This window comes from Sciurus vulgaris, assembly GCF_902686455.1.
Source record: "Sciurus vulgaris genome assembly, chromosome: X".
Classification (NCBI taxonomy): Eukaryota; Metazoa; Chordata; class Mammalia; order Rodentia; family Sciuridae; genus Sciurus; species Sciurus vulgaris.
Window position 1 is genome coordinate 95115336 of NC_136471.1, and position 25076 is coordinate 95140411.

The 25076-nt window shown below is 51.7% G+C and overlaps 3 protein-coding genes across 9 annotated transcripts in view; 2 read left to right on the top strand and 1 right to left on the bottom strand.

The window, feature by feature from the left end:
• The window catches only part of WDR45 (WD repeat domain 45), a 5563-nt gene extending 1586 nt beyond the window's left edge, over positions 1-3977 (top strand). For 2 of the 4 annotated variants that reach the window (XM_079122765.1, XM_079122766.1), the window contains exons 3-11: positions 112-186; positions 272-376; positions 1403-1511; positions 1636-1730; positions 2447-2526; positions 2640-2848; positions 2928-3029; positions 3113-3258; positions 3508-3977. In XM_079122765.1, coding sequence (XP_078978891.1) covers positions 112-186; positions 272-376; positions 1403-1511; positions 1636-1730; positions 2447-2526; positions 2640-2848; positions 2928-3029; positions 3113-3258; positions 3508-3617 — 1031 coding nt within the window. In that variant the 3' untranslated portion in view covers positions 3618-3977. Of the gene's footprint in view, positions 1-85; positions 187-271; positions 377-1402; positions 1512-1635; positions 1731-2446; positions 2527-2639; positions 2849-2927; positions 3030-3112; positions 3259-3507 lie in introns of all 4 variants that reach the window. The other 2 variants (XM_079122767.1, XM_079122768.1) reach the window with 2 other exon arrangements.
• A 157-nt stretch (positions 3978-4134) lies between these two features.
• PRAF2 (PRA1 domain family member 2) lies at positions 4135-7225 on the top strand. The gene is made up of 3 exons (XM_079122773.1): positions 4135-4592; positions 5747-5964; positions 6384-7225. The coding sequence occupies exons 1-3, from the start codon at positions 4303-4305 to the stop codon at positions 6521-6523; spliced, it is 648 nt and encodes a 215-aa protein (XP_078978899.1). The 5' UTR covers positions 4135-4302; the 3' UTR covers positions 6524-7225.
• A 600-nt stretch (positions 7226-7825) lies between these two features.
• On the bottom strand, positions 7826-24760 carry CCDC120 (coiled-coil domain containing 120). Of its 4 annotated transcripts, none has more exons than XM_079122754.1 (11): positions 24373-24760; positions 14767-14863; positions 14502-14591; positions 14251-14384; positions 13402-13542; positions 12768-13044; positions 12319-12381; positions 11788-11962; positions 11555-11653; positions 9369-10283; positions 7826-8887 (listed from the first exon to the last, which is right to left on the bottom strand). In XM_079122754.1, exons 3-11 carry the CDS (start codon positions 14548-14550, stop codon positions 8773-8775), a joined length of 1968 nt encoding a protein of 655 aa, XP_078978880.1. In that variant the 5' UTR covers positions 14551-14591; positions 14767-14863; positions 24373-24760; the 3' UTR covers positions 7826-8772. The 4 variants fall into 4 exon arrangements, with proteins under 4 accessions (XP_078978880.1, XP_078978881.1, XP_078978882.1 ...); XM_079122755.1 differs by lacking the exon at positions 24373-24760 and adding an exon at positions 18010-18061; XM_079122756.1 differs by lacking the exon at positions 24373-24760 and adding an exon at positions 18000-18032.
• Positions 24761-25076: the final 316 nt, after the last annotated feature.

Genomic DNA, 25076 nt, shown 5'->3' on the forward strand with positions numbered 1-25076 from the left:
GTGAGAGATGCTTGTACCTGTACCCTTGAGGGAGGGAAGGAGAGAAGGGTCAGAGGTGGGCCATAGACCCAGCTCCCCTCTCCAGGCATTCTGGATTCCTTCCATCCCCAGGCTGTTTTTGCTGTGCCATGGAGACAGGCGTGCGCATCTACAATGTGGAACCACTGATGGAGAAGGGGCATTTGGGTGAGCCACTTAGTGGGGGAGGGGCAGTGGGCAGAAGGCTGGGCTTTGGCACTTAACCTCCACTGACATCCTGGTCCCTGTCCAGACCACGAGCAGGTGGGCAGCATGGGCCTGGTAGAGATGCTGCACCGTTCCAACCTGCTGGCCCTGGTGGGCGGTGGTAGCAGCCCCAAGTTCTCAGAGATCTCAGGTAAGTGCCCTCATCCTGCCCTTGGCCCAGATTCCTGGGATTCCTGTCCTCCCACAGGAGCCGGGAAGCACTAACAGACGAAGATGTCAGAGGACCTCAGAATCCCATAGTGAGGCCCACAGCTTAGAAATTTGAGAAGCTTGTTTTTATTTTTAAAACAAACTTATTGGGGCTTAGTGTGTAGCTCAGTGGTAGAGTGCATGTCTGACAGGTATAAGTCCCTGGGTTCAATCCCCAGCACAACAAAAACACTTCCCAGTGCCCCGTTCTTACCTATGGAACACTTAAATGTGAACCCAACATTGTCCTAAGCACTTTATGTTTATTGACTCATTTAATCCTCACAGTAACTCTGTGATAGGAAGTTTCATGATCTCCCCCTATTTTTATAGTGCTGGGGAGAGAACTTAGGGCTTCTCACATCTTAAGCATGAGCTCTACCACTAAGCCACACCCCAACTCCATTATTATTAATGAGGAAACAGGCCCAGTGAGGTTGACTTGCCCAAGATCACACAATCAAAGGTTTTCAAATCTTGGTGCTGTCTTTCAAACACCCCCTTGGCTTGAGCCTCAAGTGTCATCCCATTTTAAGGTATGTTCTTATCAATCTCACCAAAACATGGAACGAGTTGTCCTAGGTGAGTCACAGAACCCTAGGACTCCTTAGAGAAATCTTGGGGGGATATGGACTGGGACCCTGGAGGCAGATATATTTATTAAGGGAAAGTTATAGGCCTGGGAATGAGTCCCTTCTTGGTTGCTTATGGGCTGTAATATCCGTGGCCAGACACAACCCCTTCAAGCCCTGGTTTCCTCATCACCAAACAAGCCTAATAGTTCTAGAATCTAGTCCCTCAGGGATCATGCCCACCATGGATCATGCTGTGCAAGGCTCACATTAGGGGTTTGGTGAAAGGCCAAGGGAGTGGGTTAAGGTCCAGTGGGGAAAAGGGGTGGATCCTGTGTCACCAGGGCTGCCCCTCACCCTAAACCTTGACCCTGCCAACCCACCCACCTGCCCAGCAGTGCTGATCTGGGATGATGCCCGGGAGGGCAAGGACTCCAAGGACAAGCTGGTGCTGGAGTTCACCTTCACCAAGCCAGTGCTGGCTGTGCGCATGCGCCATGACAAGTGAGCCTGAGGAGGACTGGGGTGGAGGGCAGGTGGTCCCCACAGCAAGTGAAAGGGTTAGTCCTGTCTGGACAGCCCACCCTCCCTCCCCTCATGACCATACTGTGTTATGTGCTGCCCACAGGATTGTGATTGTGCTGAGGAACCGCATCTACGTGTACTCCTTTCCTGACAATCCCCGAAAACTATTTGAGTTTGACACCCGAGACAACCCCAAGGGTGAGAGGACCCAGATATGCGGGTATAAGGATGTGAGCCCAGGGGCGGGGCAGAGATGAGATAAAGGGAGCACATACAAAGAACAGGAAGAGAAGAGGCCAGGCATGGTGGGTCATGTCTATAATCCTAGCAACTGAGGATGCTAAGGCAGGAGACTCTCAAGTTCGAGGCCAGCCTGGTCAACTTAATTAGACCCTGTATCAATTTTAAAAAAATTAAAAGGATTGGGGATGTATCTTAGTGGTAAAGTGTTCCAGAGTTCAATCCCCAATACCAGGGGGAAAAGAACAGGGAGAGAGACTTCATTCACAGAGATGCTCAAATGGGTTGAAAGATGCGTGTATCCATCCTTCATCCTACAGATTTCTCTCCCTACCCTCAGCACTGTCCCATCTCTGGGTGCCCCAGATGACAGCAGAAACACCTAGTGAGGATGAGGGTGGGTGTGTTAGGGAGCTCTGGGCATCTAGGCTGTCATAGAAGCATATTAGAATCCTCAGCTTCATGGGAGAGGATAGGAATCTGCCTAGCTGGTGGGGAGTGCAGCTGAGCAAAGTCCTGCCACCACCCCCACCCCACCCCCAGCTTTTTTATGGATAACATGTATCTATTATGGAGATTTAAAGTCTGGCCCTCACCCAGATCTGCCCATTTGAGAATGTACCCAGCCTGTCTCTTCTTCACATGCTCATCCTCCATGCATCCTCACACCCTAGGGCTCTGTGACCTCTGTCCCAGCCTGGAGAAGCAACTTCTTGTATTCCCAGGACACAAGTGTGGAAGTCTGCAACTTGTGGTGAGCTTTCCAGTGGGCAGGAGTGGGTAGGGAGGTGGGCTGGCACTCCCTGTGAACTCTTGGCCCCTTCCCTCTGTGCCACCCCAAAGCTGACAGGCTTCCTCCTAACCCAGGACCTGGCAAGCACAAAGCCCGGCACCTCATCTGCTCCTTTCACCATCAATGCACATCAGAGTGATGTGGCCTGTGTGTCTCTGAACCAGCCAGGCACTGTAGTGGCCTCGGCCTCCCAGAAGGGCACCCTTATTCGCCTTTTTGACACCCAGTCCAAGGAAAAACTGGTAGAGCTGCGCCGAGGCACTGACCCTGCCACCCTATACTGGTGAGCACAGGATATGTATGGTGGGGTGGTGATCCCACGACACATGTCACATGTACATCATGGCTGGTCTGTCTTTCAGCATTAACTTCAGCCACGACTCCTCCTTCCTCTGCGCTTCCAGTGATAAGGGCACTGTCCATATCTTTGCTCTCAAGGATACCCGCCTCAACCGTCGCTCCGCGTGAGTACCCTCTGTCTCACCCTGTATCATCCCCATTCCCCTGCCCACGTATCCCACGTGCACTTACCCAGTGCTGCCTGCAGGCTGGCTCGTGTGGGCAAGGTGGGGCCTATGATTGGACAGTACGTGGACTCTCAGTGGAGCCTGGCAAGCTTTACTGTACCTGCCGAGTCAGCTTGCATCTGCGCCTTTGGTCGCAATACTTCCAAGAATGTCAACTCTGTAATTGGTGAGTTGGAAAAGCCTCTTGGTTGGGGGTACTATGTGGGCAAAGGTCTGCGGGTTGGACCTAAAAGAATTTGAGGGCCATCAAAAGCCTGAGGGAGCTTGAATGTGTGACTCAATACATCATCAGTAAGGGGTATTTCACTTGGGCAAAGGAATTGGAAGTAGACCCTAGACTGTGGGACATCTGAGAAGACTGCAGTGTGTGGCTGTGGCAGCCCCTAACCTTTTACCACCCCTCCCATCCCCTCAGCCATCTGCGTAGATGGGACCTTCCACAAATATGTCTTCACTCCTGATGGAAACTGCAACAGAGAGGCTTTCGACGTGTACCTTGACATCTGTGATGATGATGATTTTTAAGGACCCTGGGGGATGCGCTAGGAACCTGCAGTGACAGATTATAGAACTGAGTCTTGAGGGTGGGGAAGTGCTGTGGAATCAATCCACCAACCAGCAAGCATTAATGAGTCCTGTGCCACTCTCCATTCAGCAGAGAGATGTCTAAATAAACAGCTCACTTCCTCCAAGCACTTTTTGATGACTGCCCCAAGGGCCAGGTCAGGAACCAGGGAGGCAGCAGATTCCCTGGGGCTCTTAGCCTAGAGAAAATTGCCAGAGACTCAAGAGGGAGTGTCTTAATCCAACCTGGGGATTTTAAAGAGCTTACCAGGAATAGATGGTCTTTGATGTATGGATATGAATAAAAGGCCCTTAATGGCATTTATGGCTTGACCTCAGGGGTGGGGCTTTGAGTTTCCAGGAGAGGTGTCACCCTCTCTTGATCCTGACAGGAAGTGGAATCCGATTTGGGTCCTTCTGAAAGTCCCTGGTGCCTTATATCTACCTGTGTTGGTACTATGTGCCAGCACCGCCCAGTACTGCCCGCCCCCCCATCGCGGTGCCCCACCTAGGGGCGGTTCAAATTTTGAAGAGTTCGAGACCGTTGCCGCGGTTGAGGCTTGATTTCCCGGCAGTCCTTGCTGCCTTACTGGCCGGCATATTATTTGCATTTCCGGTCACATGCGCATCTGCGCAGCCTACCTATATGGTTTGTCTTCAGGCCCAGACTCCATTTCCCAGAGTGCTCCGCGGTGTCGCGGGGTCTAACGGGTGTTGTAGTCCGGCCGCCCTCCGGGCTGGTCCAGCAACCGGCAGGATGTCGGAGGTGCGGCTGCCACCGCTACGCGCCCTAGACGACTTTGTTCTGGGATCAGCACGTCTGGCTGCTCCGGATCCATGCGACCCGCAGCGATGGTGCCACCGTGTCATCAATAATCTCCTCTACTATCAAACCAACTACCTTCTCTGCTTTGGCTTCGGTCTCGCTCTATCCGGGTGAGGGAGGGAGGGAGGGAGGGAGGGAGGCAACGGTTGGCTGGGGTGCCAGCAGGGCATGGAGGGTGGACCTCCTGGTCTTTGAGGACTGTGAGGGGGAACCTTAAGGACAATGCTGAGACAAGAAGGCTGAATTTGGCGGAAGTGGAAGGCCTAAGATACATTGAAGGAAGGACTTGAAGGAAGTGAATCCTGGTTATAAGGAAGGCCTATGGAGGATGGAGGGTCTGGAGGAAAGGCCTAGGGAGGATGGAGAGTGGAACTGAAGGAGAAGGTGGGCTTGGAGATGGACCTATAGATAAAGAAGACCTGGAAGGGGAACATGAGAGTACTTAGGACGTGCAGTGATGTGAGTGATGGGGCCAGATAAATGTAGCCAGGGAAAATTTAGGAGTGATGCAGGGACGGGGATCCAGTAAAGTTGAAAGGGTTTGGAAAGTGGACTTGTGGAGGATCGGGTCTTGCAGGGGAGCCTGGTCATGATTGGAACACGCAACGAGCAGGTAGCTGTTGGGGAACTTGGTCCCAGAGGGAGGACCCACGGTTGAAAAGCCTGAGATCAGAGAGGTGGAGAATCTAGAGAAGGGACTTAAGCAGTTAAGAGTGGGACTCTTAACTTGGAAGTTAAAAGTGGGACTGAAGACCTGGAACGGAGTGCTAGCAATGATGATGGAGGAATCTATTGGGAAATGGGAGCCTGGAGGGGACATTTGATGTGGGGGATGCCTGGAAGGTGGTCCTGTAAGGACCCTGGGCCTAGGGAGGGGAAATGTGTGGGGACTGAAGTCCAGGGTGAGGGATCTGCAGGGGCTAGGCACAAATGGGGGATGTGGGGGCAGGTGGAGGTGGAATTGCTGGAGAAGGATTCTTGCTCAGGAGTGGGCGCGCAGAGTCAGAAGGAAAGACCCAGGGAAGTGTTGGGGGCCCGGGGCATCTAGCGAGATGGGAAGACGGAAATCAGGGAACAGGAAAATCGGACTGTAGGATTGACACGGAGGGAATGAGGGTCCATAGGAATTTGGTGGATGAACCCGTGGGGGACAGAGCTGGCGGGAGTAGTTGCCGGGATAGAGGATCCGGAAACAGGGATCTAAGCTCTTGGGGTCCAGGATCGAGTGGATGATGAGATTAGCTTAGTGCCCTTGTTCCGGCAGGTACGTGCGTCCACTGCACACGCTCCTGAGTGCGCTGGCAGTGGTGGCGGCCCTCGGCGTGCTGGTATGGGCGGCTGAGACCCGCGCAGCAGTGCGCCGCTGCCGCCGCAGCCACCCCGCAGCCTGCTTGGCATCAGTGCTTGCCGTCGGTCTCTTCGTTCTCTGGGTCGCGGGCGGCGCTTGCACCTTCCTGATCAGCATCGCCGGGCCTGTCCTTTGTGAGTCTTCACTACCCTGAGATGGCTGGGGAAATGACCAGCGCGCGTAAGACCGCAGACCCGTCTAGTACTGGTTCGTGGGCTGAGAGGGGGCTGGGAAACCTGGAGGGCAGCACCCCCTCTGTTAAATGCCTTCCTTGGCTTTGCTCCCCACTTCGGGGAATGCCCCTCTTATTACCACCTTTTGGAGTCTCCTGGTGCTAAATGCCTTAGACTGGCCGGGTCCCTGTTACTGCACTCCCTTCCTGACCACGCCCCCATGTAAAGAGAACTACTCGGCCACAATTTCGGGATCAGAGACGTCCTGCCACTCCACTTGATTGGCCTGCCTGTGAGCCAATTCCCTCCTATGGGCCCCAACTGTCTGAAAAATTGAGGGCCCATCCCACTGATCCCACTCCTCTGGATACCGCCCACAGTGATCCTGGTGCATGCCTCGCTGCGCCTGCGCAACCTTAAAAACAAGATTGAGAACAAGATCGAGAGCATTGGTCTCAAGCGAACGCCAATGGGGCTGCTACTAGAGGCGCTGGGACAAGAGCAGGAGGCTGGATCCTAGGGGCCTGGATTCTGCACCCAAGGGCCTGGAGAACACCACCCATCCCCGGCCCATACCCGAGACCCACAGCCTTTTCCCAGATAGGAGATAGGAGCCTAGAACCCTCTAGCCCAAGCAAGATTTCTGTGACTGCCCCTTCAATCCCAAATCAAAACTCCCCTCAATCCAAGCCCCTATTACTTAGATACCACAGTCTTCCCCAGCCCTTAACTTGGGTCCCAGAGTCACCTACATTCAGCCCCAAAACTGGGGCATGAGACGAGAGCATCCCTGACCAATCTCAAACTATGGACTCAAGATATTCCCCTAACCCAAATTTGGTTCTCACTGGTATCCCATGCTGGGCCCCAAAGCTGGGGCCTAGGGCAGGAAATTCTCAACACTTGACCCCTGGACCAAGGCTTTTCCGGCCCCACCCCTGCTTTGAACCCAGGTTAAGGCATTGCCAAATCTTGACCCCAAACTAAGTGTCCTCAGTCCTTACCTGGGTAAAGTCAGGATACCTGACTCTGTTGAATCCTTGGTGATCCCCAACCCTCACTAGTCCCAGCAGTTTCCCTCCAGCTCTCCAGATTTGGCTGCTCCCCAACATTCCTGTGTCAAGGACCAAGGGGTGGGACAGGGTGGGGAAAGCCCCAGCAGGGAAAGGGATATCTGTATCAGTATTACTGCAACAATAAAGCCGTTGCATCTCTCAAGCCAGTTTGGCCTCCTGGGTTAAGTTCCTGTACTTTTCAATGGAATGTGGTCTACTTTTCAATTCTGCTAGCCTCTACCTCACTGGGTCTACCTGTCAAGTGTGCAGGATGAAGGGCTTAGGGCCTTTCTCAAACCTTTTACCTTCTGGATCATCACTAAAGCACAGGGAGGTTAAGGGAATAGAGTGTATACTATTACCATTTTGAATTACTAAGAATTCTTGTTAAAGCTGGGTACGGTGGCACCCACCTGTAATCTCAGTGACTTGGGGAGTCTGAGGCAGGAGGACAGCAAGTTTGAAGTTAGCCTTGATAACTTGGCAAGACCCTGTCTCAAAGTAAAAAAAATAAAGCCTGGGGACATAACTCATTGGTGAAGCATCCTAGGTTAAATCCCTAGTACCTCAAAAAATAAATTCTTGTTTGAGGCAGTCTAGGAATCTGAGAGCAAACAGGCAAAGAAGTTACCCCACATCACAAAGCAAGCCAAAACAGATGACACTATCACAGGCTATCCAGTATTATTTTTCTTCCTGTAAAAATGCATTATCTCAGGAGAGGTGTGGACCCCAAGGCAAAGCAGATTACAGAAGCAACGCAAGGGTTCGGTTTACACATTTATTATAGAAATCCCCTTCCAGTGTGGGTAGTGTCTTGGGCCCAGATCCACTGGTACAAAAAGAAAAGTTTAACACTAGGTAAAGGGGGTAGGGGAACCCCCAGCTCCAGGTCACAGACAAGTATCATAGAAAACACGGATTGTGTGGATTTGTTTAAAAAGTGGTAAATGGAAGGAAAGCCAAGGAGGATGTGACGTGGCCTGTGGCCTGTAGCCAGACGTCACCTGAGGATTGTACAGGCATCTACCAGATGCCAGGTTCAACCACTGCAGCATCCCAGGATGTGACACACCCAATGGCTCTGCCCCTTGTTAACCACCTATAGGGCCTCCTGATTGGGGATGATCAGCACAGAGAGGGATAAGGACTCCTTCAGGCACCCACCCAGACTTAATCCTTCCAAATTTGGGCAGATATTCAAGCTGCCCTGGTTTTGGGGGTGGCAGGGAGTTCTGTTCATATCAGAGTCTCCTGACTACCCCCAAAAAGGGTCCTGAGACCCTATATGGTCCATTGTGGAGGGGGGTGGACTTGAACAGAACAGGTTGGGCAGGGGGACAGGAATGAACCCAACCAGGACAAGCTCACAGTTTCCCTTTTATAAAATGCCTAGTGTTGGGCAAAGACAGTGAATACTAAATCACAACTGTAAACAGAAATGGAGGAAGGGGATTGGAATCCCCATTCTATCATTCGCTCTCTGTGAAGCTGGCTGAGGTCCCCCAGTCCCCAGCACAGTGTGAGAGAAGCAGGGAATTAGACACCTTCCTGGGCCCATGGGGAGCCAGGGGCCTTGGAAGATCAGGTTGGCACCCAGCCCAGTCTCAGCCCAGGACTGAGAGCAAAACACATCCCAGGGCTCAGCGAGGTCGGTTGTGTGCTCCCTGGACTGGAGCCATGCCCAGACCAACAAGGGGCATAGCAGAAGGGGTCAGACCAGTGTCCCTGGAGTCTGGGGGTCAGAACTGGAAGACTGGTCCCCCTCTAGCGTCAGGTCACTTAAACGAGCGTTCAGCTCCGGGGGGTACAGGAAGTCCGCGTAGTATCTTTAGAAGGGACAGCAGGAATCCGGAGGACAGTTGGGAAAACAGAGAAAAGAGAAGAAAAGACAGACAAGACACAGAAAGAAAGAGGAAAAGAGGCTCGTTAAAGAGGTGGAGGCAGGCACAGGAAAGCACCTTTATGCTCCCAAGCACGGGGCATGGAGAAAAGAGGAAGAGAAAGGTGAGGGCAGGTGATGTCCCTTCCTCCCAGCACCCTGGCTTCAAGGCTCATTTCCAGCTGACATGCACTGTTAAAATATTAAACTCCTTCTATGACTTGGTAAGGAACTGCTACCAGTGCCCAAGATCCCCCTCCACCAGGACCCCAAGGACTAACGCAGGTCGCACCTGGAAATGACCTGTGCCAACACTGCAGCTAGTTTCCTTGTGGTCCCAGTCATTAGCTATCATGACTAGCTACCATGACAATCTTCACCAATTGCCTCAAGAGACCCCTACCCATCAGTAAAAGCACCCCCCATACCTGCTGGAAACAGGGGGTGCCGTGAAACTCCTCGAGTGCGGGAGCGGAGCCTGGCTGGGGGCCCCGTACAGCGCCTGGCCCACCTCATAGCAGCGGGCATGGAGGAAGGGTGGGTGTGATGGGCCCACGTGAGGGAGCATAGGCCGGCGCTGGGGCCCCATGGCCAGTCCCGAGTTCCGGATGTACCAGTCCCGTAGCCCCTCCAGGGCAAGGTTCTTGTGGCCACTGCGCTCACCAGTCGCGGGGATACGGGTGGGTGGGGGCATCCATAGCAGAGGGTTTGGATGCACCTCTGGACCCTCAGCAGCTTCCGGGGGCAGGCCACAGGGCTTGGTACGGGTGGCACGGGTGTGGGGGTCCTTGCTGCGGAGGAGGGGGCTATTGCCATCAGCTGCATACATGGGTGGTGGGCCAGGGAGCATGGCGAGGAGCCCATCCCGGCGGGAGAGTGGTCCTGAGACCTCAGCTGCAGGCAGCAGCTCCCCCCAGCCTGCCCCGCCGCCACCGCGGGGCAGGCCCCGGTCCAAGGAATAGTCCAAGAGGAAGTCCCCACACACAGGTGGGAGCCGGGGGGCTCCACGGGAAGCAGGGGCAGCTGAGCTAGGCCTGGCTGCCCGGGGAGGATCTGGGGGCCCTGCTGTGCGAGAAGAGAAGGCAGGGGTTGGTTGGGGGCGCTCATACAGCACCTCACTGCTCTTGCAGACTGGTGGGCCAGCGGCAGGGGGAGCCAGAGGGGCAGGTGGAGAACCAGCTCCCCCAGCAGCAGCCCGGTCCACCAGCAGGGCCTCAGAGCTGTTGCTGCGGCGAGTGCGGGCTGCGAAGAGGGAGGCGCGATCGGAGGCAGGGTCCGCCCGCGGGAAGCCCATCTGGGAGTCCTGGCTGCCGGACCACTGTCGAGAATGGAGGCCTTCGGGTCTGGGGTACAGAGGTGGGGGTAATGAGAGTAGGGTCACAAAAATAAAAACCAGGCAAGTGGTCTGAGTGCCCTCCCCACCCCATCTCTTTCTGAGCAGCCTCCACTTGCACATCTCTAAAATGGGCCCAGAATCAGAAACTGGATGTATGAAGGTGTTAGGTAGGGCAGCTGAAATTTGGTCTCAGACTAGGGGCCCCCAGGGTTGGAAATGTATGGATGGAAGGGGCAGTTAACACTGAGGGAGATGTAAATATGTGTAGGGCTGGGGAGGAAACGTTAGCAGAAGAGCAAACAAAGGGTTCTTCCTCATCCTCTGCTAAGGCCCTTCCCATGGTCCTCAATACTTCCAGGACCAAGTCCTAGTCCCTAGGCTTGGAATTTAAGACCTTCCTTAACTCTGTGCCACCGTGTTTATGAACTGCCCAAAACGACCATCCCAACAGCTACCATGCACAGAACACAGACCTCAAAAAGAGAGGGATTTTGTTTTGTTTGCAGCCTGGGAAAGTAGGTACTCAATAAGTATTTGTTTAAGAAACAGTAGAATAAGCCGGGCGTGGTGGCTCATGCTTATAATCCCAGTGATTTGGGAGGCTAAGGCAGGAAGATCACAAGTCCAAGTCTAGTCTCAGTAACTTAGCAAGACCCTATCTCAATAAAAAGTAAGGTCTGGGGATGTAGCTCAGCAGTAGAATGTCCTTGGATTCTATCCCCAGTACCAGACCAAGCCAGATAAAACCAAGAGTAGAGTACAGTGATTAAAAGCACAGACTCTAGAGTCAAGATTGCCAGGGTTCAAATACTAGGATTTCAGTTTACTAACAAGTTATTAACCCTATGTGCCTTAGTTTCCTCATCTGTAAAACAGGAATGACAATAGCACACCTCTCAGAGGGATCTTCTGATGATTAAATAAGTTGATATTACACAAAACACTGATTACTAGCTGACAGTAGGTACCCAGGACATGTTACCCAGAAATTATTATGCCTGTGTCTCTCAAAGGCAGATGTTATTATGCCTGTTTCACAAATGAAGAGACAAAAATTCAGAGATGAGAAGATTTGTCCAAAAGATGCAAAAAAAAAAAAAATACTCAAATGTTGGTGTTTCTGCCCCCAATTCCCATCCTGTTCTCCAAGACAACTCCTATTCACCTTTCAGAAGCCAGCTGCCCATGCCCCCACTTTCTGATAATATCTCAACACTTTCAGTTAAATCTAACAGTTCCCTTCTCTGATACTTAGACCCACCCTCAGAGTCCCCTTACTTGCAGAGCTGGGGGCCAGTGCCCCGGGTGAGAACAGGAGTGGCAGGCACACTTCGCCCCTCAAAACTGGAAGCACTCCTGGGCAGCGAGCGTGTGGGGCTAGACAGAGATGGGCAGGCCCAGGTCGGGGCCCAGGTTAGAGACTGTACCAAACAGCAGGCCCTTTTGCCAGCCCAGGCTCAGGATTCCATTCCTGGCTCCTGGGGAAGGTAGAGGAGGAGGTTCATCCTCACCTGGTGGGGCTGGCCACAGAGTTCCTCCGGCTCTTCAGATCCCCATAAAGATCTGACGGAGGTGGTTTCCATGGGGTTCGCCGCTCAGGGCTCCCCCCAGATACTGCTCGCAGCTGGTCCCAAGCCTTTGGTGGTGAGGGGCGCTCTGCCAGAGAGAAGCAGCCACGGGATTCCTCTGGATGAGAAGGGAGAATGGAGTAGAATTCAATCAGACAGCACTCAGAAGGGGCAGGATGGATTGGGGCAAAGCAACAGGGAAGGGCTAGAGAAGTAGGGAAAGGGCAAGAGCTAGGACATGATTAAGCAAGCCAAAGAACTAAGGGATGAGGTAGGGTAAAATGAGTACAGGACGGGCTGACAAGTAGATCCTTGGGCTGAGGGGGTAAGGGGTGAGGAGAAGGTAAAATGAGGGCCACAACAACATGGGACATCACTAAGGAGGAGCTAAAGAAGTAGGGGTCTAAGCAACAGGATGGGCTGAGGGGACACAGAAGGGAAGTATGGGCAGGTTTGGGTGATAGGAGTCCTTACCATTATCGTGGCTGGCCCCAGACTCTGAGAGGGAGCTGCTCTCCGAATGCAGAACTACATCCTCTACAGGTGAAAAGGGGGAGAATCAGGCTTATCACTCCAAGACCTGGGTACCAACCCCTTATGCCATTGAATGGGCTCTTCTGCTTAGCTCACCTTCTGGAATGTACCAGCTCACCCTGTTCCCTCCCCCAAGAATTCCCTTTTATCTGAATGCATGACCACCACAGGCCTGGGTCTTCACTTTCCTGGTGTCTACTGGCCAGTTCCCTAGGGCCTGCCTTTGCCTGTGAGTCAGTTTCTACTATTCTTCTTACCCAGTGGCTCCCTTAAATTTTGGGCTTCATTGGTTGCTCACCCATGCCACCCGCTACCACATCCACCACTTGAGAGTCCCTCCTTGGCCTATTTTCCCTCTCTCACTGGTGGGGTGCTGAAGCCTGGCTCACCTTGGCTGAGCTGAGCTAGGCGTGTGCCCAGGCAGACTCCCTGGGTGGGGATAAGTGCCCCCGTAGACAGCGGCAGTGGCTGTGGAGGGAGAACCGGGAGGCCAAGGCGGGCCCGGACATCCCCCAGCTGCTCCTCCAACTCATGCAGCCTCCTCAGCGCATCAGCCTGTACCTGGCGCCGGCGTCGCCGCTGCTCACCACTCAGCTCAGGGGCTAAGGCCAAGCGCCGGGCAGCAGCTGCAATCTGTTGCTGCACTGACACCTCCCGTTCCAGCTCCTACAGATGGGTGGGAGAGGACCAAATGTTAGAAACTGCCAGTTGCAGGGGGCCAGAGGGTGGAAGAGCCTGTCTACACTGGAGGTGAGGCCTGCTCTTCCTGTGGGTGGACCAATTTGCCTAGGGGTGGAGCAGAGAGGTCCATATTGATGAGGGGCAGAGCCTGTTCATCTTCCTGAAAGTGGGCAACCTGTCCTGAAAGACTTAGGGACTAGCATTGTTCCAAGAAGCCACCTCCTCAAGCTCTTTCCCTTCTCTTCTTAGCCTCTCCCTCCTCTGGCCACAACCTCCTCCCCATCCCAAGCCTGGTCCTGTTCCTTCCCCTCACCACTTTACTCTCCACACCCATCTGCTCACCTCAACAGGGCACAAGGAGTGGTGTGCTGGATTGGGATGCAGTGGAGGGTAGGCACGGGCTGCAGGGGGCCGACGGCGCACCAACTGGGGCCGTTCACCAGGTTCCAGCGGGCACTCAGGGGGTAGCTGGCCAGTCAGCTCCTGGAGGGGCCGGAGTTGGGGAAAGAGACTTCCAAGAGTTAGCTGGGGAGATGGAGTAAAGCAGTAATGATCCCAGAAGGTACATAAGTCCTCCAAGGAGCTGGCCCTTCTCAGCATCCCGCTCATTATTGCTCCTCCTCTCTTCCTCCTCCTAAGATCTCCACCAGGCTGGTGGGCAGTGTAGACTCTCAGCCCCACAATGGCCCAAACTCCTGCGGTGGTATGCAGGGGAGGCTGGGAAACTGGCTTTACGGTCCAGAAGCTTTTAGTATTTACAAAGGCAATACAGTCTATATACTACATATTAAAAACACTCCCTTCAGGGTTGGTGCTATGTGATCTGAACCACATTATTGTTTCTAGCAAACTACATGGACATTCACACTAAGATGGGTAAATCTAACCTACAAATCACCCCATGTCAGTTCAGGGTAGGCTTTGCTACCAAATTTTGGAAACAGCTTTTGATTTTTTTTTTTTAAATTTGTTCATTTTTGTTTGTTTGTTGAGGATCTGGGGTTGTTAAATGGGGGACAAGAGACTGTGGACCTATTTCAATCTATTTCCTTGATTCTCAGTTGAGCTTTGAGAAGACAGAGGGTGACCAACAGTCCAGACAAGTGGTTTAGCAATTGACACCATATGTGTACATAGGGGTCCCAGTCCCTCACCCCTTCCCACTTGACAACCCTCAGGTCAAGCTCTTACCGCCTCTTGGAGACACACTTTTCGGAGCTCCTGAAGTTTCAGGCTCAGGGCCTCTTGCAGGGCCCGCTGCCGGTCAAGCAGCCCTCGCAAACGCTCTGACTTCACCTGGGGGGTAGCCTCTCCAAAAAGGGCAGCTGGACAGAGGGAACAAAAATCAATGGGACAGCTGGGAAATCCTGAAGCAGTTATGGGGCCAGGTGATGATTCAGAGTGGGGGAAGAGGCAGCAAGAGGGGGAAATCAGCTACCAACCTGGGGCATTGAAGGTAGGAGAGCTGATCAGCTGACCTTTGACTTCCATCCTGGTACTGTCAGGAGGCCGTGGCTGATGGTGGACAAGGCCTGGCAGTGACACACAGGAGCCATTAAGAAAGCACATCCCATGATACTCTGGTTCCCACCCAACCCAGCTTCCCATGCTCCAGCTGGGAATACAAAGTGCACTGGGCCCCACCCACCTGCCTGGCCTGCCCTCTCAGATTCTGTGTCAATGTCTGGACCCACATGGCCCTGGTACCTTGGTTCCCTTCCCATTGAGTGGGAACACAGCAAGTGGGAATCTGGGCAGACTTATGCCTCCTCAGAGGCCCATGGGCCACAGCCAGGAGTCTTGCCTAGAAAGAGAGAGAGAAGTAATGGTACAGATTCAACCAAGTATCACAGTGGTTGGCACTTATTAAGTACCGGGTGCCTTGAACAATTCCCTACTAAGCCAAAATGGATCCTCCCAACTACCAACTATCTAGGGATGGGAGTTCTCTATTATTACCCTGTGTTAGAGGTGAGGAGACAGAGGCATAGAGAGGTGAAATAACTTGCCCACATTCAAGGACATAGCCCAGGCCCACCTCCCCAGCCCTACACTCTCCTTCACTAGAGATGTTCCAACCCCACCACTTCATCATAAGCTGCTTGGTCCAGAAAGTCACATCAGGGCCTTTGCCCACTCTATGGCTGTCTTGAGTGCTATTTTAAACTTCTCACCAACCCGGCCCTATTTCTCAATTATAATTCTGGGGCTTAAATGTCACTTCACAATTGCTATCCAACAAGACTACACCTCCCCTGTACCTCCATGAGGACTGTGTCTGACTTGTTGAATCAGTATCTCCTGCACCCTGACCACTGCTGCACACACAGCAAGTGCCTTCTGAATGTCTGTTGCCTGACTGAGCAAATGAGTGAATGAAAGCTAAGGGAGCCAAGCTAGGGGTTCAAGTCCAGATCTGGGGGTCTATACCTGTCCTAACTCCATTCTGCAGCCCTCATGTAACAAGGGGTATTCACCTAGCCCAGGGTCCCTCCACCCCTTCTCTCCACCACAGCTCAGCCTGAGACTAGCATATGGAGGTCACCCTGCAGAGATTTATGAGAAGTGAAGTCCACAGCCACAGATAACGAGCCACCTGTCTTCTCTCTGCCCAGAAACCCTGATGGACCATGAAGTCTGCCTTGGTTAGTTGCCAGCCCTCCCTCATCCTCTCCACTAGAGTTTGCTCTCTCCCTCCCACATCCTGCTTGGTCCCCAGCTGGGGAGCTGGGTGACATCACCTCCTACCACCTGGCCTAACCTTCATGACAGGTGACTGGGAAGGCCTCATGGGGCCAGAGTTCCATCTCCACCTACCCTGAAACTCACAGTTTGTAGACATGGTAGCCAAGGGATGACCAAGGCAACCTAAGAGGCATGGGTACAAGCCCCTTCCCCATCTCTATATTGTGGGGTATGGCCAACCTGCCTATAATGTGTTCCTGGTTTCTCTGTTGTCCTCCTACCCACCCCATAAGGTCTATGTCCTTCTCTTGAAGCAGCCGTGCCCTATCCTGAACATCAGGGGTGAGGTCAATCTCTAGAGCCATTGTTATAAATCCAGACACAGCCAGGTACGATGGCACAGGCCTATAATCCCAGCAACTCAGGAGACTTGAGACAGGAGGAATACAAATTTGAGGCCAGCCTCAGTAACTTAGAGAAATCCTAAGCAACTTAGTGTGACCTTGGTTTCAAAATAAAAAATAAAGCTGGGGGCTGGGGAGATAGCTCAGTTGGTAGAATGCTTGCCTTGCAAGCACAAGTTCCTTGGTTTCAATCCCCAGCACGGATAAGAAAAACAAAATTTGTTCGGGCTGGGGATGTAGCTCAGTTGGTAGAGTGCTTGCCTCGCATGCACAAGACCCTGGGTTCGATGCCCAGTACCAAAATAAACAAATAAGTAAGTAAATAAAGTAAAGCCAGGCACAGGTGGCCCACACCTGTAATCCCAGCAGTTCAGGAGGTTGAGGCAGGACAATAACAAGTTCAAATCCAGCCTCAGCAACTTAGTGAGGCCCTATGCAATTTAGCAAGACCCTGTCTTGAAATTAAAAAAAAAAATTAAAAGTGCTGGGAATGTGGTTCAGTGGTTAAGCTCCCTTGGGTTCAATCCCCAGAACCAAAAAAGGGGAAAAAACTACAGGCACAGTGTGTACACATGCACAGGCCCTCACATGGCTACCCATCTAAGGTCTGACCCTTCCCAGCATGGCACAGTTTCCTTGATGACCCAATTCAAGTTCTCTCTGCCCCTTGGCTCCTGGAGCTCCTACTTTACCAGGTCCCATTTGGACTTGGGGAACCCCTGAACCTTCTTCCATCCAAAAAGGAATACAACCAAAAGGAATACACTCCTCCCCCCAGAGGCCCATTTACCACATTCACCAAGATTGGCCCCACATTCCACATTGGGCTGCCTCAATCCTTCCTTTTCTGGGAGTTCAGAGCATCCTAGAAATCAACACAGGGTCCAGACAGGAATCCTAACTCCACCCTGTCAACCTGACCTCAGGGACATAGCTAGGGCATGAGTCATGGGGTCACTGAGCAGGCTAGACACAGGGTCAACGCCCCGCACCTGGCTCCAAAATCTTTGCCTCCACTCACATGTCCTCTGTATGTTTGCCTTGCGACCTGGGGCTACCCAGTCCCCAGAGATGGTGAGAAGGGGATTCGAGCAATATCCTCCCCCACACCAGCCCCTGGGACCCCCCACTGGTGACCCCGTGACCCTGTCCTGTCATCCTGTCACAGAGATGGGCTACAGCAAGAGAGCTACAGAGGGCACCCCCCACACCCAGAGGCGGGCCCAGCAGGTTTTTCAGGTCTGCCCTTCTGACACCACAGCTGAGAAATTCCTGGCTGTAATGACTGTTTACAACCAAGACACCTCACCTGGGTGGCACCCCAACACTGTCATCAGGACCCCCATTTCCATATCCTGCCACCCCTGGAGCATTACCAAAGTCTGAACTGCCCCCCCCTTGAGTCCTCCTGCACCCACTTCCTCCACTCTAGGTGAACGAATGGGGAGAGGGCAGGCAGGTGACTAGACAATGGTTTCTCAAACAGCTCACTCTGGTCTTCTTGGAGGTATTGTCCCTGGGTTGGGGGAGGACAGAGGCTACTCTAGCAGGGAGGAAAGGAAGAGAAGAAGTAAAGGGAGTAGAGAAAGGGAACTCATGCGTCTTCTCCCCCATCCCTCCCTGTCCATTTTGTTCATTTCTGGCCCCAATTTACTTTGTCCCAGGAAAGGAAGTTGAACATTTTATGATTCTCAGGCCCTCCTTCTGTGCTGAACCCCCGACTCTGCCCCACCCCACATTGTTGGTGTACCTCTCCCACAGACCTGGCTCTCTTTTGAAGGGAACTTTAGTACACCGCACCCCAGTTCCCCATGCCCTCACCTCCCCCATACCCCTGGGCCCACTGCTCACAGGTGCTCACCAATGCCAGAGAGTGCTGTGGGGTAGCTTCGGTACCTCAAAAAAAATAGTTGTCTCAATCAGGCCCTGGCTTGGCTGGCAGTGGCAGTGAGCAACAGTGGCGGATGCCTTGGCTGCCTCCCACTAGGTAATGGCCCAGCCTACCTGGCCAGGAACTGGGCCGGCCCACACCTTTTAACCCTTGCCTGCCTACCATCAGGTTAGGGCTACCCCTGGGGAGCAGCCTCTGGGCCTAGTCCATTCACAGTGCCTAGCATGGCCAAGAAAAGAATTTGGAATGCCCCCCTCACCCAAGATACTTAGTGTAGACCTGGGAAAGAAGAGTTACAAGTCTTGGAATACACACTGCTTCTGATGCTGCCTAGATTTTGAGGACCAGAGCCTGTCTCCTGAGAGTAGCACCTTGGCTTTGGGGGGTTGGGGGACTGGGGGGTGTAAAACAGACTGGATGACTCGTGTGACACTGAGTTTGTGTCTCTTAGTGGTATGTATCATATTCCCAAGGTCCGTGTCCTTCCTCCTAGGGCAAGGTGGGGTAGGAGAAGGCCTTGGAGTAATTCATTCTGGTAAGTTTCCAAGTTGGGGACAGAGGAAGTCAATCTTTTTTGGGAGGAGGGGTACCTGGGATTGAACTCAGGGGCACTTGCACTTGACCACTGAGCCACATCCCCAGTCCTATTATTGTATTTTATTTAGAGACAGGGTCTCACTGAGTTGCTTAGCGTCTCACTTTTGCTGAGGTTGGCTTTGAACTTGTGATCCTCCTGCCTCAGCTTCCCAAGCCGCTGGGATTACAGGTGTGTACCACCACACCCAACTGGAATTCAACCTTTCTAAGAGGCCAGATCTCAAGACCCTACTGCCTTCCACAGGTCCAGAAGAAGTAATCCTAGTAAACCAACCACATCAATCATGTCCTACAAACATGAAGAATGATACAGGCCTGCCTTCTCAGAGCCATTTTACATATGTGGAAGCTGAGGCTCAGAGAAGTGAAGAGGCCCGATTCAGATCACAACATGCAAGTTGTGGGGGAGGGGGGCTCTCACCTGTAATCCTAGCGGCTCAGGAGGCTGAGACGGGAGGATCACAAATTTAAGGCCAACCTCAGTAACTTAGGGAGAACCTGTCTCAAAATAAAAAAGGTCCAGGGAGGGACAGGGGTTGTGGCTCAGTGGTTGTATGGGTTTGATCCTCAGCATCACATAAAAATAAATAAATAAAATAAAGGTATTGTGTCCATCTACAACTAAAACTATTTTTTAAAAATACTTAACAACAAAAAAATGGGCTGGGGATATAGCAGAGTAGTAAATCATCCCTGGGATATATTTCCAGTATTCCTTCTCCCACCAAAAAAAAGTAGGTAGAATCAGAATCCTGGGGTCTAGGTCCTGCACTGGAGGCAGACAGAGGTTGCTCCTGGAGGAGGAGGAGGAAGGAGGTTCAGGCTTCTTCACATCCTTGCTGGGTCTCCTTCATTTCTCCCCCTTGCCATTTCTGGCCAGGAGTCAGGTTTCATATCAGATGAGGAAATTGAGAGTTCCAAGTGTCTACAATGTAGGGACAACACCACATGGGCTCTGGGCCTGTCCCAGCACACAGCACACATCCTGTGCTCCATGTGGGACCATCTGCTCCGTGACCTCAAGGCCCAAACCTAACCCAGGCCCCTGCAGCAGCCCTGCCATGACATGAAAGAGCAGAGTGTGAGGAATGCTCTCTCCCTATTTCAGCAGGCGTGCCAAGCAAGAGAGCTCCCTCTGTCACATGCTACTAAGGCCTCCTGCCATCCCTGCCCACCTTTCTTCCTGGGTGTGAGATTTCCGGTGTGGCACACAAAGGCCCCTTTCATTACCTCCCCCTTTCTCCCCTCCTTCTCTGCCCAGGGCTGGTGGGGAGTTGGCCATGGCCTCTGCCACCTCTTGTGGGCCACCAAGAATGTTAGGAAGTGGGATGTATATAAAATCAGAGCCAGCAGAGACAAGAGAGTGAGGTTGGCAAGGCAGACTGAATCTCAAGGCTCAAGTTCCCTCACCTATAAAAATGGGTAAAAGGTGGTTATAAAGATAATAAAGGCCAAAGGAACTCTGGAAGGCATTTCAAAGTGCAAGGAAACTCACCACATCATTAATGACTGTTAATAACAATAATAAACTCAACCCGTGACGGGCTGGTGTGGGGGGAAGTGAAGGAGAACAGGTAGCTGGACCTCCTGGGCCATGCAGACAAGTAGGGCAGAGTCACCCACACATATCATTGCTCTGATGATTTTTAACATCTTAGAAGATGGCCCAAACTCTCAGTCCTACTGCAGTGGGTCCTAAGCCTCACATAGACGCTACACAACTAATAAATGGTAGGTGTGGGATTCGACCCAGCTCTGTCATTTACTGCTGTGTGACAGCCTGGACTAGTCACTTAACATCTCTGTGCCTCAATGTTCTCATTTGTTAAATGGGGATGATGAGAACAGTATGTAGTGCTCAACAGGGCTGTTGTAAGCATTAAATCAGTTAAAACGTTTAAAGCTTGCTTAGAACAGTACCTGACCTGCCTTAAGTTCTCAGTTATGATGGCTGTCATAATCACAAGTATTCCTCCCCACAGAACTCAGGAATCAAACAGATACATCTGGACTGTTATTTTATTTATTTATTTTTTTGAGATACAGCTGGTGTCTCTCAGCCTCACCGGATAAATTTGAAACAGAGCTGTTTTCCCTCTGATAAGTTGTCTGAACTCTCACTATCCAAAATCAGGAACTAAATATATTCACAGGCATTTCAAATAGACAGAGCTAGTATCCCTCAGCCTCCAAACCCTCCCCGCTTGCCAAACCAGACATGTTTGAAACAGAGCTGTTTTCCCTCATCTCCAACCTCTCCCTCAACTCAACATTTAAAATGCAGGAAACAAGGGCACCATGGAGCACAACTTTAATTCCAGCAACTTGGGAGGCTGAAGCAGGAAAATTGCAAGTTCAAGGCCATTCTGGGCAACTTAGCAAGACTCTATTTCAAAATAAAGAACAAAGAGGGCTGGGAGTGTAGCTCAGTGGTAGAGTGCCCCTGGGTTCATCCCAGGTACCAAAGAAAAAATGCAGAAACTAAATATATTCAGATAAATTGTTGGAACACTCACTAACCCAATACAAGAACTGAATTTTTTTTTAACTGTGCTGGGGACAGAACCCAGGGTCTTGTGCATGCTAGGCAAACACTCTACCACTAAGTCATATCCTCGGCCCTTTTTTATATTTTATTTTGAGACAGGCTCTTGTTAAGCTGCTGAGGGCCTCAATAAATTGTTGAGGCTGGCTTCGAACATGTGATCCTCTTGCCTCAGCCTCCTGAGTTGCTGGGATTACAGGCATGCACCACCATGCCCTGCCTGGATATCTTTTTGAGTTAAGAGTCATTATCCCTGTTTATCTGAACTTTCACTTCTCATTATGTAAGATGGGAACACAAAGTACCTTCAGATAAGTTGTTAGGTTTCACTGTCTGAACTCCCAGAATTCTTCCTGTCTTAGAACTCAGATACTAAATAGATTGGGACAGTGAAGAACAGTTGGTTGACATCAACAGATTTGGAGAAATGTTTTGGATAAATAAGATGGGTCTAATATTCATCATTCAAATTCACTAATCTATGAGAAATGCAGGAATAGGACTGGGAATATAGCTCAGTTGGCAGAGTGCTTGCCTCTCAAGCACAAGGCCCTGGGTTCAATCCCCAGCAAAAAAAAAAAAAAAAAAGAAAAAGAAATGCAGGAATAATTGAATAACACATTACCTACCATCTCACTATTCTATCTATCTCCAAAATCAAGAAGATTCACCAGGCAAAGTGATGCACACCTGTAATCCCAGTGGCTCAGCAGGCTGAGACAGGAGAATCGCAAGTTCAAAGTCGGCCTCAGCAAAAGTGAGGCACTAAGCAACTCAGTGAAACCCTGTCTCTAAATAATTTACAAAATAGGGCTGGGGATGTGGCTCAGTGGTCGAGTACCCCTGAGTTCAATCCCAGGTACCCACCCCCAAAAAATGATTCATGCAGCAAAGGAATCTCATGTTATTGTTATAATTGTTACTATTGGATGGGCCTGATTCTTTTTCTGTTGGTTTTCTTAAGACTTTAATAGAAATTTATTAAACCTGTAAATTGACAGCTTTATTATGTTGAGGGATCCAATCCACTGACATTTTTTTAAGTCTTTCTTGGCTTATTTTATTAGCATTTCATAATTTTCAAGCAAACAGATTCTGTACATGTCTTTTTAAGTATAGACCTAAATATTTCATTTCCTTTGGAACAACTAAAAATACTTTTTTTTAAAAAGACCATCATGCTGTGTTTGTTGGCCAGGCTGACTAAAAAATCCTGGACTCAAGTGATTCTCCTGCCTCAGCCTTCTGAATAGTTGGGACTACAGGTGTGTGCCACCATGCCCACTTAGATGGTCCCGATTCTAACATCCAATGACAGCCTGCATCCCCCTACCCCAACACACACACACACACACACACACACACACACACACACACACAAACTGGTCCCACAGAGATGGGATGGACTTAGCACCAAAAATTTTATTGCTTACTGCCAGGAGAGAAGTGAATAAATCCCAACTCCCATCTTTACCCCATCAAGCCTCTGACCTAGTATAGACTTTTCTCCAGCCAGAAAAGCAGGGATAACACACCCAGGATCAAGAACAAGGAACGGGGTAACGTGACCGAGAAGATTCATAAAAACTCTGAGCCCCCAGCTCCCATATATTTTCTCAATCTCCCCCAACTAGGGACAGCCCTGGACATGGCAAGGTTGGAAACCTGACCCGCACCTCTCAACTCCCAGAGAGTCACTGAATAATTTAAGGTGTTTTTCACACTTGGGGAGGGCAGGAGACATAGGAACATTTCAATGCTCTCCTACAGGAAGAGAAATGCATGCTCTATGTGAGATCTCTGGAGTGGAAATGAGGGAGGGAGTAATCACATACAAAAACCCCATCAACCACACAGGGCTCACAGGGATGCTTGCTCTTCAGCATTTGGGGTATGCTTCAGAAGCCCTGGGAACAATGGAACCTTTAAGTGCAAGGGTAGGGTATAACGTATTAGACTCAGAAGGGAGGGGAAGTGGATGTTAGGAGGAAGACCTGAAGGAAGGGCATGTAAGGGGTAGATCTTGGGTTGGGATAGGATAAAAGGACAGGACGGGAAGGAGTACAGGAGATACAGGATGGAGATCAGGAAGCAGAAAAGGACCAGGCAAAATGGCCCAGCAACTCAGGAGACTGAGGCAGGAGAATCACAAGGGCACAGATAGACGGGGCAACTTAGTGAGATCATGTCTCAGAATTAAGGGTTGGAGGATGTAGTTTGGTAGTAGAGCATCCCTGGGTTCAATTCCAAGTTCTGCTTAAAAAAAGGAGGCAGAGCAGGAAATGAGCCAGGACACTGGTCAGAGGATAGGGTGGAGAAACAAAAGGATGGAGGACAAGAGAGAACATACAAGAAGAAGACAAAACAGCAAGGTAGGGGTGAAAGTCAGTGTAGAACAGCATCCAAGAAGACATGATTGGGACAGGTCAAACCTGTCAAGGAAGAGAAAAAAGAAAAAGGGCAGATTGATTCAGGATGGAGACTAGGAACAGGAAAAGACCAGGGCAGAACAAGAGTAGGAAAGAGGTAGTGATGGGACAAAAAAAGTGGGACAAACAAGAAAGGGTTGGGGACAGGGACAGACAGAAGACATAGAGGGATGTTTAAAGGTGGTGAGCCAAGAGGGAGATGAGGAGTTGGGAAAGAGACTTGGAGGATATTACAGGGTGGGGAGAAGGTACAGAAATAAAAGGTCAGGAATCAGGATAGAACTGAATCAGACTGGGGTTAGGAAGACAGATCACAACTGGTAGAGTTTCAGACACCTGATAAGCTTTTTGGGAACACACAGGTCCAAGCATCTGGACATAAACTAGGGTCAGTTGGGCCTCAGGACAGGGCAAGATGAGCTTCAGATACAGAACATGGTCAGACAAGGATCTAGGGTTAGACCAAGGATCCTGAGGACAAACCTGCATGGGTTTGAGGGTGATACTGGCTTAAGGGGGACAAAACAAGGGTTCTGGATCACAGGAGGCCAGAAAATGATTAGATCAGGGATCGGACTGAAGATCCTGAGACCAAGGTTGGCAGGGGTCCGGGGATGAAAAAAGAGGTCAGACAAGAGTCAGGGGTGATACCACGAGGTCAGAGGTCGTGAGTGTGCGTGCAGGTACATCCTTGTCGGCGTTTCCGGGCCCTCACCCCGCCCTGTCCCCTCCCTTCTTCCCCTAGAGGGGGGTGTTACTCACCTAGGGTCCATGCACCGCGGCGTAGGCGGGGTCGGTGTAGGCCAGCAGGGGTAGTGGACGCGCCCCTCCCTCGCTGAGCCCTGCTTTTCCCTGGACGCGCGCCTACACCCCTTCCGCGCCCTTCTGGTGGGCCGCGTTCGGCCCCGCGACCGTTAGCCGTGGGGGCCAGACGGAGGGCTCCGAGAGGATGGAAGAGGTGTGCTGGCCCCTCCGCGGGCTGTGGAACCCCGACTCCCACCTTTAACTCGGTTCGTCCGCTCCCGGCGGCACCACCGCCTCCGCCGCTGAGCCCGAGCCTGCTGGGAACGGGGGAGTGGGGCGCGAGACCACAGCAGCGGCGGAGACGAAGTGCGCAGGCGCCAGCTCGGGTCTTCGATTTTCCTGCCCTGGGAGCGCCAGGAGCGAACGAACTGGGAGCGCGTGCGCACACGCTTTCTCTTGGGCAGCCGAGCCCGCTCCCGCCCAAGCCACGCCCCTTCAGTGAGCACACTGGCGCCCCTCACCACAAGTCTCCTTCCAGGGACCCCCAGGCAGCACCCCAAGCTGCTTTCTGTAAGCCACCAACACACCTCTAAACTCCCCCAACAGTCTCCAGTGCCTTTCCCCAAATGCACCCCAAACCACCCTCCATCATCTACCAAAGTATATCCCCAAAGTACTATTAATCCCAAGCAGTATCTTCATTCCACCCCTCACAGACACCC